This window comes from Plodia interpunctella, chromosome 14, assembly GCF_027563975.2.
Source record: "Plodia interpunctella isolate USDA-ARS_2022_Savannah chromosome 14, ilPloInte3.2, whole genome shotgun sequence".
In the NCBI taxonomy this organism is placed as follows: domain Eukaryota; kingdom Metazoa; phylum Arthropoda; class Insecta; order Lepidoptera; family Pyralidae; genus Plodia; species Plodia interpunctella.
The window spans coordinates 2,899,981-2,914,240 of NC_071307.1; the positions used below are offsets into that span (position 1 = coordinate 2,899,981).

At 39.8% G+C, this 14,260-nt stretch overlaps 1 protein-coding gene across 2 annotated transcripts; it reads left to right on the forward strand.

The window, feature by feature from the left end:
- The first annotated feature begins 5 nt into the window (after window positions 1-5).
- Window positions 6-13,524, forward strand: mTor (mechanistic Target of rapamycin). Of its 2 annotated transcripts, none has more exons than XM_053755190.2 (11): window positions 6-430; window positions 914-1,711; window positions 2,184-4,771; window positions 5,222-5,394; window positions 5,732-6,017; window positions 6,235-8,121; window positions 8,388-8,603; window positions 8,948-9,313; window positions 10,317-10,470; window positions 11,213-11,373; window positions 11,674-13,524. In XM_053755190.2, exons 1-11 carry the CDS (start codon window positions 211-213, stop codon window positions 12,088-12,090), a joined length of 7,266 nt encoding a protein of 2,421 aa, XP_053611165.1. In that variant the 5' UTR covers window positions 6-210; the 3' UTR covers window positions 12,091-13,524. The 2 variants fall into 2 exon arrangements, with proteins under 2 accessions (XP_053611165.1, XP_053611167.1); XM_053755192.2 differs by having other exon boundaries at window positions 8,391-8,603.
- Window positions 13,525-14,260: the final 736 nt, after the last annotated feature.

The following is a 14,260-nucleotide window of genomic DNA, read 5'->3' on the forward strand; positions in this document are numbered from 1 at the left end:
AAAAAATATGCTCAACATGCGACAGATGGATGCGAGGGTTTCTGAGTTTCTGTTTGTTTTTGTTGAAATTACAAAATAGTACGTAATTAAAGAAATACAATCAGCTGGGAAAATTTTTCATCGTTTTGTTATATTGAATAAGTGAAATAAGTTATATTGAATAAGTAAAATGAAGATTGTGGTAGTGTAATATCTTATATCTAAACAAAAATGTCGAATCAAGTGGCTCTGTTTGTAGCGGGTCTAAAATCCCGAAATGTTGATACTCAGATCAAAACTGCTCGTGAACTCTATCACTATGCTAAAACTGAGCTTCGAGAAGTCCCCCAAGAAGAGCTCACTCAGTTTCTCGATGAGTTCAATCACCAAATTTTTGAGATGGTATCAAGTAATGATGTCCATGAAAAGAAAGGCGGCGTGCTTGCCATAGGTATTTACTTATATTAATAATCATTCTTCTTATCGCGTTATTAATGTGGCTGATAATGTAGAGACTATATTACTAAATAAACTTAAATTCTATTATTTAAAAGCACCAGAATCTTGTTAATTTTAAGAATGTTTATATGGCTTTCACTACATTAATAGGGTTCAGCAATATTGCATTGGTTTTTAAGTTTAATCAATGTTAATTTGTTGATATTCTATTGTTTAATTTTATTACAAATATTGTATCTCCAATTATTTATTTTTGGTGATACAACAAACTGCATATCAAATTACCTTGCATGGTTCTCTATGCAGCCTTATTAGGGGCAAATTTGCAATGAATTTGGGTATGGAATTGTGCTGTCTATGTTATAACAAGTATAGCAATCAAATTATTTTTATTTTTGATGATAAATCATTATGCTGACAATGAACTTTTATGAATTTGCTCATACATAAGTACATTAACATCCATTTATTTCAGTATGTTTGATTGGAGGTGATTGTGACACTACCAAAACCAGGATAACCAGGTTTGCCAACTATTTGAGGAATCTGCTTCCTTCTTCTGATGTGGGTGTCATGGAGTTGGCAGCCAAAACTGTTGGCCGCCTAGCCATTGTATCTGGTGTCAAGAGGGCAGAATATGTTGATTTTGAAGTGAAAAGAGCCTTTGAGTGGCTCTCAGAGGAAAGAAATGAAGGTCGACGCCATTCTGCAGTCCTCTTACTGAAAGAACTTGCCATAGCTGTCCCCACTTACTTTTACCAGCAAGTTTCTGGATTTTTCGATCATATACTTGTTGCTTTAAAGGATCCAAAGCCTCAAATAAGGGAGGCTGCGGCAAAAGCCCTCCGCGCTGGTCTTGTTGTGACAGCTCAGAGAGAAACTGCTAAGCAGTCCACTGCCAAGCCCCAGTGGTATATGCAATGCTACGAAGATGCTATGGCTTCTTTTGAAGAAGTTCCTTTAAAAGAAAAGGGCACCAGCAAGGAAGATAGGGTTCATGGAGGACTTTTAATCTTAAATGAACTTCTTAGATGCTCCAATGCTGAATGGGAGAAGAAATACACATACCTGATGCAAAGTTTGGACACACAGAAAGATATAACAGTTACTGATGATATTATATTCATTAGTAGTAAACTTCACAGTCCGTCAGTGAAGAGAGGCTACCTGTGTGACGGTTTCAAGACTGAAAATGTACAATACCCAGTTCCTATTTACGAGTCAGAGGTGTGTCAGAAGTTGCTGAAGGAAAAGTTTGAAAGAATTTGTCAAGGTAGGATGAATCTTCATTTACTTCACTTACATGAATATTTAATTGAATTTAGTAAGTTTATTTGGATTATTTGAGTTGCATTTTGAGAGGTTCATATAAAACAAACTTGAAACTTTGAATACCTATTCAATTGTAATTTTACCAGCCACCACCACTGTCTGGCATCCCTTATGTCAACCCTCTTTGGACTAATGTAGTTACTGATCAGATGTCAAAGCTTCCTCACCTTATATCACTTGTTTACTGGAGGATATCAAGTAATATTATATGCCTTAGACTGGCTCACACAAAAGACTGCATATTTTTTAGTATCTTTCCAGAATATTATAAATTTATTACTGTAAATTAAAACCCAGAATTTTTTACACTATTAAAGTCTCTTGCTTATTATTAAGCCAATTATATGACCAATCTAACATCAGTGTTCCTTTTATATGTAACATTAAAATTTATTGCTTTATGACTTTTTCAGATGTTATGGCCCAACGCAGTGTCAAAACTCAGGGTGTTCCACAAGTTCTTCTGATTCTGATTCCTAGACTAGCTGCATTCAACAGAGAATTCTTCTGCAGGAAGTACCTTAGCTCCACAATGCATTACTTGCTCTCTTCCCTGCGCTCTCGGGAAAAAGACAAAAACATGGCATTTACAACTATGGGACTCATGGCGGCTGCCATAGAATATGATATTCAAACCTATGTTCCCAAAATTATGGAAGTTGTAAAACAGGCGCTGCCAGTTAGGGACACCATTAGTAAGAAGAGAGTTTGGGTAGACCCCTCCATTTTTGCTTGTATTACTTTGCTTGGGAGTGCAGTGAAAGATTTGGTGATTTCTGATATTAAGGAATTACTAGATGCGATGTTCGCCACAGGCCTCAGTCCATATTTGACTATATGCTTGAAGGAATTGAGCTATAATTTACCTTCACTTAAAGGTGAGATATCAGAGGGTTTGCTCAACATGCTTTCTTTAGTATTGAGGAACAAGCCATTCCTACACCCTGGAATACCAAGGAGCATTGAGCAGCAAATGAGTAGTATGAGCTTGGTGAACGAACCTCAGGACACTGCCAGCATTGTGTTGGCTTTGAGAACACTTGGTACCTTTGAGTTCGAAGGAGATCACAGTTTGCTCGCGTTCGTGAGACGTTGCGCCGACCATTTTCTGCAAAGTGACCACCAAGAAGTAAGACTGGAGGCAGTCAAGACCTCTGCAAAACTCCTGGCCGATGCTGCAGTTAAAGTAAGGAACGCAAACACGCCATCCCGAACTCTCACAATGCTGACGGCAGAAGTGATTGGGAAGCTACTAATTGTTTCAGTGACTGATCCAGAATACGAAGTGCGCTACTGGGTACTGGAATCGCTTATCGATATTTTCGACACTCATTTGGCACAAGTCGAAAATCTCAGCTTCCTCTTTATTGCTATGAATGATGAACATCTGGAAATAAGAGAACTTGCTATTTGCACTGTAGGACGATTGAGCACTGTAAATCCAGCTTATGTGATGCCTGGACTGAGGAAAACATTGATACAATTTCTAACCGAGTTGGAACATTCTGGAATGAGCAGAAATAAAGAGCAGGCAGCTAGAATGTTAGATAACCTCATTTTAAATGCCCCAAAGTTAGTCAAACCATACATTGAAACCATATTGAATGTGCTAGTACCAAAATTGAAAGAATCTGATTCTAATCCCGGCGTTGTCATTAGTGTTTTGAAAGCTGTAGGCGACATGGCAGATGTCCACTGCGACAATAGTGGACTAAAGAGGTGTTTACCCGAACTGCTCACTATTCTATTAGAGTTGTTATCTGACGCTAGTGCGACTGACAAACGCAGCGTGGCGCTGTGGGCCTTCGGTCAACTAATAAGCGCGACAGGTCACGTGGTCACACCTTACACTGAATATCCTAATTTAATGGATGTGCTGCTGAATTTCCTCAAAACTGAACAGCAACCTAAAGATAGACGTGAAACAATTCGGGTACTAGGTTTGCTGGGAGCTCTCGATCCTTATAAGCATAAAATGACAAGAGGTTTGATTGATGGACAGCCAGACTCGAGCTTAGTGCCTGTGGCTGATAGTAAGGCAGAGGAAAACAACTTCGATATGACTACAAGTGAAATGCTGGTCAACATGTCATCTCCTGTCCTGGATGAATACTACCCTGCTATAGTGATATCTACTCTGATGAGGATCTTGCGGGATCCAACATTACAACAACACCACACGAGTGTCGTCCAGGCTGTTACCGTTATATTCCAATCTTTAGGCATTAAATGTGTTCCTTACATATCCAGAGTAACGCCGAGTCTCTTATATGTAGCTCGAGCGTCAGACAGCAATAGTTTCCGCGAGTTCCTCTTCACACAGTTGGCGAAGCTAATTGCGATTGTCAAACAGCACATTCGCAACTATTTGGATAAAATATTCGATCTGATAAAAGAGTTCTGGACACCAAGCAGTCCTCTTCAACATATACTGATTTTGCTGGTGGAACACATTGCCGTGGCACTTGGATCAGAATTCAAAGTGTACTTGCCGCAGTTGATGCCGCAAATCCTCCGCGTTCTAGCCCACGACACGAGTAAAGACAGATTTGTGACTGAAAGACTGCTTATAGCACTACAGAAGTTTGAAGATAATTTAGATGATTACATACATTTAGTTATACCATCCATTGTAAAATTGTTCGACGCGACTGATTGCCCAATAAATGTCGCGAAAATTGCTATGGAGACAGTGGACTATCTGTCAGATTCTTTGAACTATAACGAGTTAGTTTCGAGGATAATTCATCCTCTAGTCAGAAGTTTAGATAGTTGTCCGGCTTTGAGACCTACAGCCATGGACACATTATGTGCATTAATTGTTCCACTTGGAAGGAAATATAATGACTTCATACCGCTCGTCCAGAAAATAATTGTGAAGCATAAAATACAGCACCAGAACTATGAACAGATATTGGCCAAGTTGCAGTCGAATCAGAACTTCGCTTTGGATGAATTTTTACAAAATAGTCGACGTAAACCAAGAAATAACAACCAAGAGGTGATTATCATTTTACATCATATTTTCTTGCATTTTACATTGTATTTTCTTGCCACTGAATCGAGAGGTCCCGGGTTCGATCCCCGGTCGGGTCATGATGGAAAATGATCTTTTTCTGATTGGCCCGGGTCTTGGATGTTTATTTATATATGTATTTATTATAAAATATAGTATCGTTGAGTTAGTATCCCATAACACAAGTCTCGAACTTACTTTGGGACTAGCTCAATCTGTGTGATTTGTCCCAATATATTTATTATTTATTATTATTATTATTTTATCGTATGCATTTTAAAATAAATTTAAAATTGTTAGATATTTTTTGTAATAGTATCTGATTTTAATAAACAAGTACGATGCTATGGTTCCAACTATAAGTTCTTATTATTCAAAGTTTATCATAAAACTGAGATGAATTCTGAATGATGAAACTGAAATTAAAATTTTCAGGGTCGTTATATAGCGTCAGATTCGAATCAGTCTATCCGCAAGCTGTACGTGAACGCCCACAATCTGAAGATGGCGTGGACGGTTAGCAGCCGCGTGTCTAAAGACGACTGGCTCGAGTGGTTGCGGCGCTTCAGCATTGGACTGCTCACCGAGTCTCACAGCCCTGCGCTTAGGTATAATATCATATTCATCATTAACGTCTTTGTCAACTTACATCAACCTACTGTTGGCATAAACTTCCCTCTTTTCGCGGCACTTCCTACCCTCTTATGCTAATCTTTTATTTACTTTTAATACATTTTTGAAAACCCTTTAAAAACAATCATTTCTCTTCATATATGAACTAAAATGAACCCAAAATGGAGCCTTGAGTAACCCACAAAAGAAATTGTGATCTAATAATAAAAGGATCGAATAAATCGTAAAACGTCATTAAGATTACTGGATAATATACTACTACTATTACTGCATTGTGATATTAAAAGAACCTAATTGTATTTTCTTTCTTAGGGCATGCCTAGCTCTGGCACACAACTACTCCCAACTTCTACGCGATTTGTTCAATGCTGCTTTTGTGTCATGTTGGACTGAGCTTGAAAACTCCTCTCGCACAGAACTATCCAACGCTTTAGAGCAGGCACTGACTGCCCCTGACGCCCCAGAATTGGCCCACACAGTGCTAAATTTGGCAGAGTTTATGGAGCACTGTGAAGGCGGGACTCTGCCAATTTCTACACATCTGCTTGGAGAAAGAGCCATGCATTGCAGGGCATATGCTAAAGCACTGCATTATAAGGTATTTTTATAGAGATTACTGTAACAAATAATATGTATAAGTTTAAATGTATATTTTAAAAGTTCTATGGAAATCTTTATTCGTATCAGTATGCTCATAAGTATTTTCATTTTGCCATATTTAAATAAAATCTTAAATACTTTCTCATACCGTTCACATTAATAAATCACATATAAATATAAGTTCTTATTGTACAAACATTGATTTAATCGTGCAGGAAGAAGAGTTCCGCAATGGAGCGACCTCACAGGTCGTGGAGGCGCTGATTCACATCAACAACAAGCTGCAACAGAAGGAGGCCGCCGAAGGTTTGCTCGAGCGCGTGATGGCGCAGCGCGCGGCCGGCGACACTCATCTCGAGGTTCAGGTCCGCTGGTACGAGAAACTGCACAACTGGGAGAAAGCATTGAACCTCTACGGAGAAAAACTATCCCTAGACGCTGATAACATGGAGGCTTACCTCGGAGAACTACGCTGCTTCGAAGCTCTAGGAGAGTGGGTCAAATTGTACAATACGGTTTCAAAACGCTGGCCCAAAATGTCTAACGATGAGAAGTTCAAAGCCGCAAGACTGGCCGCCGCCGCAGCCTGGGGTCTTAAAGAATGGGATTCCATGGCCAAATATGTCAACTTCCTGCCAGATAATACTCAGGACGGTGCGTTCTATAGAGCTGTTCTTAGTATCCATAATGGTGAATATAACATGTCACAAATTTACATTGACCAAGCTCGTACGTTGTTGGATTCGGAATTGACAGCTGTGGCCGGTGAGAGTTATCAAAGAGCCTACGGGGCTTTGGTTAATGCACAGTTACTCGCGGAGTTGGAAGAAGTGATCATATATAAGAAGGTCAGTGAGAGGCGGGAGTCGATCCGTCAGGCGTGGTGGACCAGGCTTCAAGGGGGGCAAAGACTTGTGGAAGATTGGCGGAAAATCCTGCAAGTCCGTGGTCTAGTGTTGACGCCACAGGAAGACATGGCCACATGGTTGAAATTTGCCTCTTTATGTAGAAAGAGCGGTGCTCCTCGTCAAGCGCACAGAACTCTAGTCATGCTGCTGGGTATCGACCCTAGTAAAAACCGCGACATGCCGTTACCGACCCACGAGCCAAGGCTAACTCTGGCTTATGCTAAACACCTGTGGGTGGCCGGAGATAAGCAACTAGCGTATGACCAGCTGCAGCGCTACGTCGACTCAGCGGGCACTGGAGACCAGGAACATAGCCGGTTGCTCGCTCGATGCCATCTCAAACTGGGATCTTGGTGCGAATCCTTGCTTGGTATAAATAAGCAGTCGATTCCAGAGATCTTGAACAATTACGCTGAGGCCACAATGCTGGCGCCCGATTGGTACAAAGCATGGCACGCGTGGGCTTATATGAACTTCGAGACGGTACTGTTCTATAAACACCAGGAGAATTCCGAAGGCGCCGCTACAGCTGAAAGGAAACCGACTCCGGAATGCATCCAACAACATACTGTGCCGGCTGTTGAAGGATTTTTCAAGTCTATAAATCTATCTCATGGAAGCTCCCTGCAGGATACGCTGCGTCTGCTGACTTTGTGGTTCGACTACGGCCACTATTCTGCTGTTCACGAAGCGTTAGTCGAAGGGATCCGTACTATTGAGATAAACGTGTGGCTGCAAGTTATCCCCCAACTAATCGCTAGAATCGACACTCCTAGAGCACTGGTGGGGAAACTAATTCACTCTTTATTAATCGATATTGGCAAATCTCATCCGCAAGCGTTGGTATATCCTTTGACCGTGGCATCGAAATCTTCATTTGTGGCACGGAAGAACGCAGCTAATCAGATATTGAAATCAATGTGTACTCATTCAAGTAATTTGGTCAACCAGGCAGCTATGATTTCTGAAGAGCTCATTAGAGTAGCCATATTATGGCATGAGCAATGGCACGAAGCGTTGGAAGAAGCGTCAAGACTGTATTTCAGTGAACACGATGTGAATGCGATGTTTAAGACGTTGGAGCCATTGCATGCGATGTTGGAGAAAGGGCCACAGACCACGAAGGAAGTTTCCTTCAGCAGCCAGTACGGGAGGGACCTCAATGATGCCTTGGAATGGTGCAACCGGTTTAAGGTAAGTTTATTTATCTATAGCATCATCCTTAATTCAGTCACTCTCCACTCCAGCTCTTCAACTAATTATACACCCAAAAATAACCTCAATCCAATGCTGTTTTGACATGAAAGAAGGAATATTTATAACATTAGTGTGGATAGATTTTTGAAAGTTAAATAATTAACAGAATACTTCTAACTAGCTCGTCACGATCACCATATTGACCGTGACGAGTTCACGATTTTGTCGACATACGACACAACTATAGATACGGCTTGTTCCAGGAGTCAGGGCTGGTCCGGGACCTGAACCAGGCGTGGGACCTATACTACCACGTGTTCCGGCGCATCAGCCGCCAGCTGCCGCAGCTGACGTCGCTGGAGCTGCAGTACGTGAGCCCGCGGCTGCTGAACTGCCGCGACCTGCAGCTGTGCGTGCCGGGCTCCTACGTGCCGGACCTGGACCTCATCCGGATCGCGCACATACAGAGCAGTCTGCAGGTCACTATATCGTGACGAGAAATTCTCTGATCTCAGATGTTGTTTCTATCTAAAATTGTCTACATTTTCCTAAAGTTTTAATCAAATTTCAATTTTGTTTACCAATGTGGTAAAACATCTAGTACTTAGAGCATATGGAGTTCATGGTAATGTTTTAAATTGCATGACAATGTGGGGTCCTCAACTCCCTTGCACAGTACAAATCTGCCAACATGACATCAATAAATATATAACATGGCGATGGCGCTTGCTATCTCAGCTCTACCATTCTCTTTTGGGAATATATATTCATATAAAAATCAATGATTCTGCCCTTATTTACCTTTCCTCACATCCTCCACCAGGTGATAACATCGAAACAGCGACCGCGACGCCTGTGCATCCGGGGCTCCAACGGCAAAGACTACATGTTCCTGCTCAAAGGCCACGAAGATTTACGACAGGACGAGCGGGTCATGCAACTCTTTGGTCTCGTCAACACACTACTCCAAGCAGACCCGGACACTTTCCGACGCGATCTAGCCATACAACGATATGCGGTTATACCTCTGTCGACTAATTCTGGATTGATCGGATGGGTCCCACATTGCGACACGCTGCATTCCCTAATAAGAGATTACAGGGAGAAGAGGAAGTGTCTATTGAATATTGAGCACAGAATCATGCAGCGAATGGCCTCGGATTTAGAAAAGTTGATGCTAATGCAAAAGGTTAGTTATTTTGTTTGCCTGATATGCATTCGCCTACCCTTATCCCACTTTAAGTGGGGCCGGTGCAGCATGTCAGCCTCCTCCACTTCCCCCTGTCTGTTACACTTCAATTTGCTATATCCTGTTTAGTTTGCTTGATATTATGCTAGTAATACGCGTTTCGCTTGTATAAACAAAAAGATAACACAACGTTTTCTCTGTCTACACTTATGCTTTATTTGGGGGCGTTGTCATGTCATCACCCAAATGTGTTTATGTAAAGTACAATATGCCTGTTTATTATGACCTTTTTTTTGTTGAAATCTTATATTCATAGAAAATTCAACGGCATGTTAAGCTTGTTATATAAATTTAAAGTCATGATGAACTTACACAAAATATATTAGGTATATAATAAATAAATATTTTGTTTTTTTTTATGAAAGGTTGCTAATAAATCTAGCCGTCAAGTATATCGTCATCATCTGCCCTACCTTATCCTATTATATGGGGTCGACGGAATGTCTGTTCTTTCCATAATTTCCTATTTCTAGTTGTAATTGCCACCTCCAATTGCTATCTTCCCTTACACAATCCAACCATCTCTTTTTAGGTCTTCCTCTCCCCATACAACCATATTGTCATAGTAAATTATTGCAACAGCTTTTAAAACACACAACTAAAACACAAATTTTGTCCACGCTATTTTTTGGAGCATGTCACCACATGTTGAACGGAAAGAATTAACGCATAACCCTCCTTTTTGTAGTCAAGTAAAAAGAAGACTCTGTATAATATTGAACACCTAATTATGCAATGGATGGCTCCGGAACATGAGAAACTGCCCCTGATGCAAAAGGTTTGTTGTAGGCGAACTCATTTTATTATTTCCGCGGCGGACACATAATTTTACATACAACTTGATCGTGCGCCCGAAATCCTCACATTCTAGTTCTTCTTCATAAAAATAAAAAAATGAATTACCTATAGTGTTTAAGGTTTACATAAAATCAATATTGTTTAGGTGGAAGTATTTGAGCATGCGCTGGAACACACGGCAGGGGACGACCTGGCCAAACTCCTCTGGCTGAAGAGTCCCTCGTCGGAGGTCTGGTTCGAGCGGCGCACGAACTACACCCGGTCGCTGGCGGTCATGAGTATGGTCGGCTACATCCTGGGTACGTAATAAATGCAATTTATTCTGCTAATATTCTAATGCGAAAGTTTGTGAGAATGTGTGTATGTTTGTTATTCTTTCACGCCAAATCTACCGGAACGATTGTTGTGAAATTTGGTACACGGGTAGAATATAACCTGGAATAACACATAGGGCACTTCCCGAAATTCCCACGGGAGCGAAGCTCCAGGGCGCAGCTAGTTAATGATAAATACAGGTCACGCAGGTGACAACGTGACAACAATATAGCACGATTTATTTAACGTTTTTTTATAAAGCTAAAAGGCAAACAGCCAAGTGATTCTCATGGTAAGTGGCCATCAGACGTCTGCAACATCAAAGGTGTCTGCCTCTCTCACTCAAACGGAACATAACAATGCATGCTTGCATTGAATTAACTAACTTTTTTGATTCTCATATGAATATTGTGACGGTTTCCTGATTTCGTCATTGTTTTGTGGAAGTAATAGTATTTGTTCTCCAATATCATATCAATATTACTACATAGTACAAAACAGTCTTTTCCCGCTGTCTGTCCCTACCTGTCCATATGTATACCTACCTAGATCTTTAAAACTACGCAACGGATCGATGCGGGGTTTTTATAGTTGTTGTATGTAATATTCGTAGTTGTGGGATTCATGAGGGAGGTTTATGTGTATTCATTATGGTTTCACCCGAAAGAAGCTAGGACGCGCCGCTAGTAATATTAAATATTTTTTCTTACAAATCAATGTTCCCAGGTCTCGGCGACCGCCACCCGTCCAACATAATGCTGGACAGAGTGACCGGCAAGTTCCTGCACATCGACTTCGGCGACTGCTTCGAGGTGGCCGTGACGAGGGACAAGTTCCCTGAGAAGATCCCCTTCAGGCTCACGAGGATGCTGATCAACGCCATGGAGGTAAGCTTACTACGATTTAATACAATTTTATGTCTTTGACGTTTGATTGGAGTCTATGTCCGCTAGGAGGCGCTGGTGTAATGTATTATGTATATAACTGCGCAACGACTGTGTGACCGCTTGTATTGAAAATAAAATGCACAGTTTGTCACATGGGATGAAATAACGTAAGTGCTAGTATGACTTCAACTACACTAGCGCCATCAACGGTAACGTACTATTGTGATGGATAATATGAAAATACTATACCTGTCTTTTTTTGTATACTTAAGCACTGAACTAGCTAAATCTGATTGTCAGGTGACAGGCATCGAAGGCACGTACAGACGGACATGCGAATCCGTCATGGAAGTGCTCCACCGACACAAAGACAGCGTGATGGCTGTGCTAGAAGCTTTCGTGTACGACCCGCTACTCAACTGGCGACTTATAGACGCGAGTCGAAGGTCTCGCAACGACGACACAACGGCCGACCCCCCCTCCCCCCAACCCACAAGGAAAATCCCCGCTACAGACCTCGACCAACCAGCTGAAGCTAACTTAAACAAACGTGCCTTATCCATAGTCAATAGAGTGAGGGACAAACTGACTGGACGAGACTTCCCGCATATAGACGAGCTAGTCACGGTGCAGAAGCAAGTGGATCTGTTGATCCAACAAGCCACGAGTAATGAGAATCTGTGTCAGTGCTATGTGGGCTGGTGTCCGTTTTGGTAAAAATTTGTCATCAGTTACGCTTATCTCGAAATATTTGAAATCAGTGTTGAACAGTTTGGCTTTGTCTTTGGCGCTGTCTCATATCTAAAAACTGTTCAACAAGTGTGTACGCGAATATTTGCCACTAGATGGCGGTAAGTAGTCGTAATAAGTGATGTCTTGATGCCTTAAAGGCGACTTGAATTAAATCAGACAGTGGTTGTAATAACACACTCGAAAAGAAATATGATGTCTAGATACTAGAATTGAGGACATCATTACATAAAATGGGTTTTTATATTCAGTCGTTAAATGAAACATAGTCATTAGGATAACATTTGCAAATAATATGGATTGGTTGTAAGAAATATGGAAATTGTATAATTTTAAGTATGGGTTTTACTTATATTTGTGCTTTTTTTGGGAATTGCTTTCAAAGGTAGGAATATTGTATAAAATAAGGTTAAACCTGGTACTGATGCACATTGCACTGTCTGACAATTTATAATCAATTATATTATTAAGTAGCGGATCACATGTATCAAAAATATATACAAAGAAAGATTGTAAACAAGGAAAGATGATTTCTTTGTATTTTTCACATAATAATGAATTCCAGTATCTGTTCATTTTGTTTTGTTTGAATTACGTCAAAACTAATATTTATTTGTCTTGAATCAACAAATATAAATAATGCTTTTAAGTTTTTAGGAAAGTGTGTTGTATAAACGTAATTATATACGTTCCAATCAACGTCCCCTTTTGTTGTAAAATATATAATGAACTGCCATTAATAGTCTGATTCTTATTATAACAGTTGAAGTGGTTATCTCACGCTCAGTACAACTGTTAATCAACTACGCATCGTGTAGTATATATAGTAACTTAGTTCATGATGGCACTGACTTTTTCGATTTTAATGTTGGGACAACCCTAACAGTAACGACTATCTGAGATCGGATCCATAGGGCTCTGTGTATGAGATCGATTTCGCCAGATTATAGATATATATTTAATGAGTGTTCCACGCCGTCCGTCAAAGCTTCAGATGACGGACCCAAAAAGCCGGATGTCCAGTAGAGAAACGCTGTAAAACCATAGTCCGCTTTTGCCATATAAGTGAGCGTAAAATTAGTACTATGCACCAATATGTCTCAAATGTGTTGTTTTGTTTACTAATAAATTTTATATTACGTAGTTAGATGGTACGGTTCCTTCAATGTTTGTCGCAGACGAAAACTGACTGATTTCGAAAAATTATATAACCTGTAACTGAAGTAAATATAATGTGTTGTGAATTATACTATTTTACACGCAATTAATATACATAAATAGAATAATTTACCTCGTCTGCGACTTGTATGAATGCATTTAAATTAGTGGATAGTCATAGACTAGTACTCCTCAAAGCTTTGTAATCAAATTTTTGTTAATAAAATAGTTATTTATATCTTCTGAATTTATTTCTTTTCGAAATTTTATCTTAAATGAAGCCTGTATAAATAAAATATTTACATATTGTTAAGATATATTTGTACTCGTATTATAATGGTTATATGTATATGTATGGGTAAATAATAATGCATAACTAATCATGTCTTAATTGTTTCCCAATAGTATCTATGAGAAATTCCGTATACTATACAGAGAGAACTGCTATTGAAAAACCAAGGAGACACATTAACGACTAGAATTTACGCCCTGTGTTATGTTCACAATATGTTTGAACAGTAAATAATGAAATAAATTATCCTATCAGATGATCACCATTATCATTTGATTGACTCTAAACGATTCTCAGTAGTACCTACTTCTTTATTGCATACTTGGTCGAGGTCGTTGCCCGTTCAATACCATATCACGAGTATTGCTGTAACGACATGAAATGTACTGATGACATAAAAAAGTACATAGGTATTAATTGTATTTATAACTACATACACAAACTAATATTGTCCGAATGTCATCTCGGATCAAGATTTCATATCTTTTTATTTCAATTATACTTGTTTGTTCTAGAATTTAAAAAAGAAGTTATCGTTACATTTGATGAAAGGGGTACAAGAGGTGTATTTAGTTGGGAGAGCCACCGTTATGTACCCTTGGTAATGAAAAGCGTATGAAATCTAATTTAAGAATGTTAACCAGGACAGTGTATTCTCGTGCTCTGCTTTAAATAGATAGGCCAAGG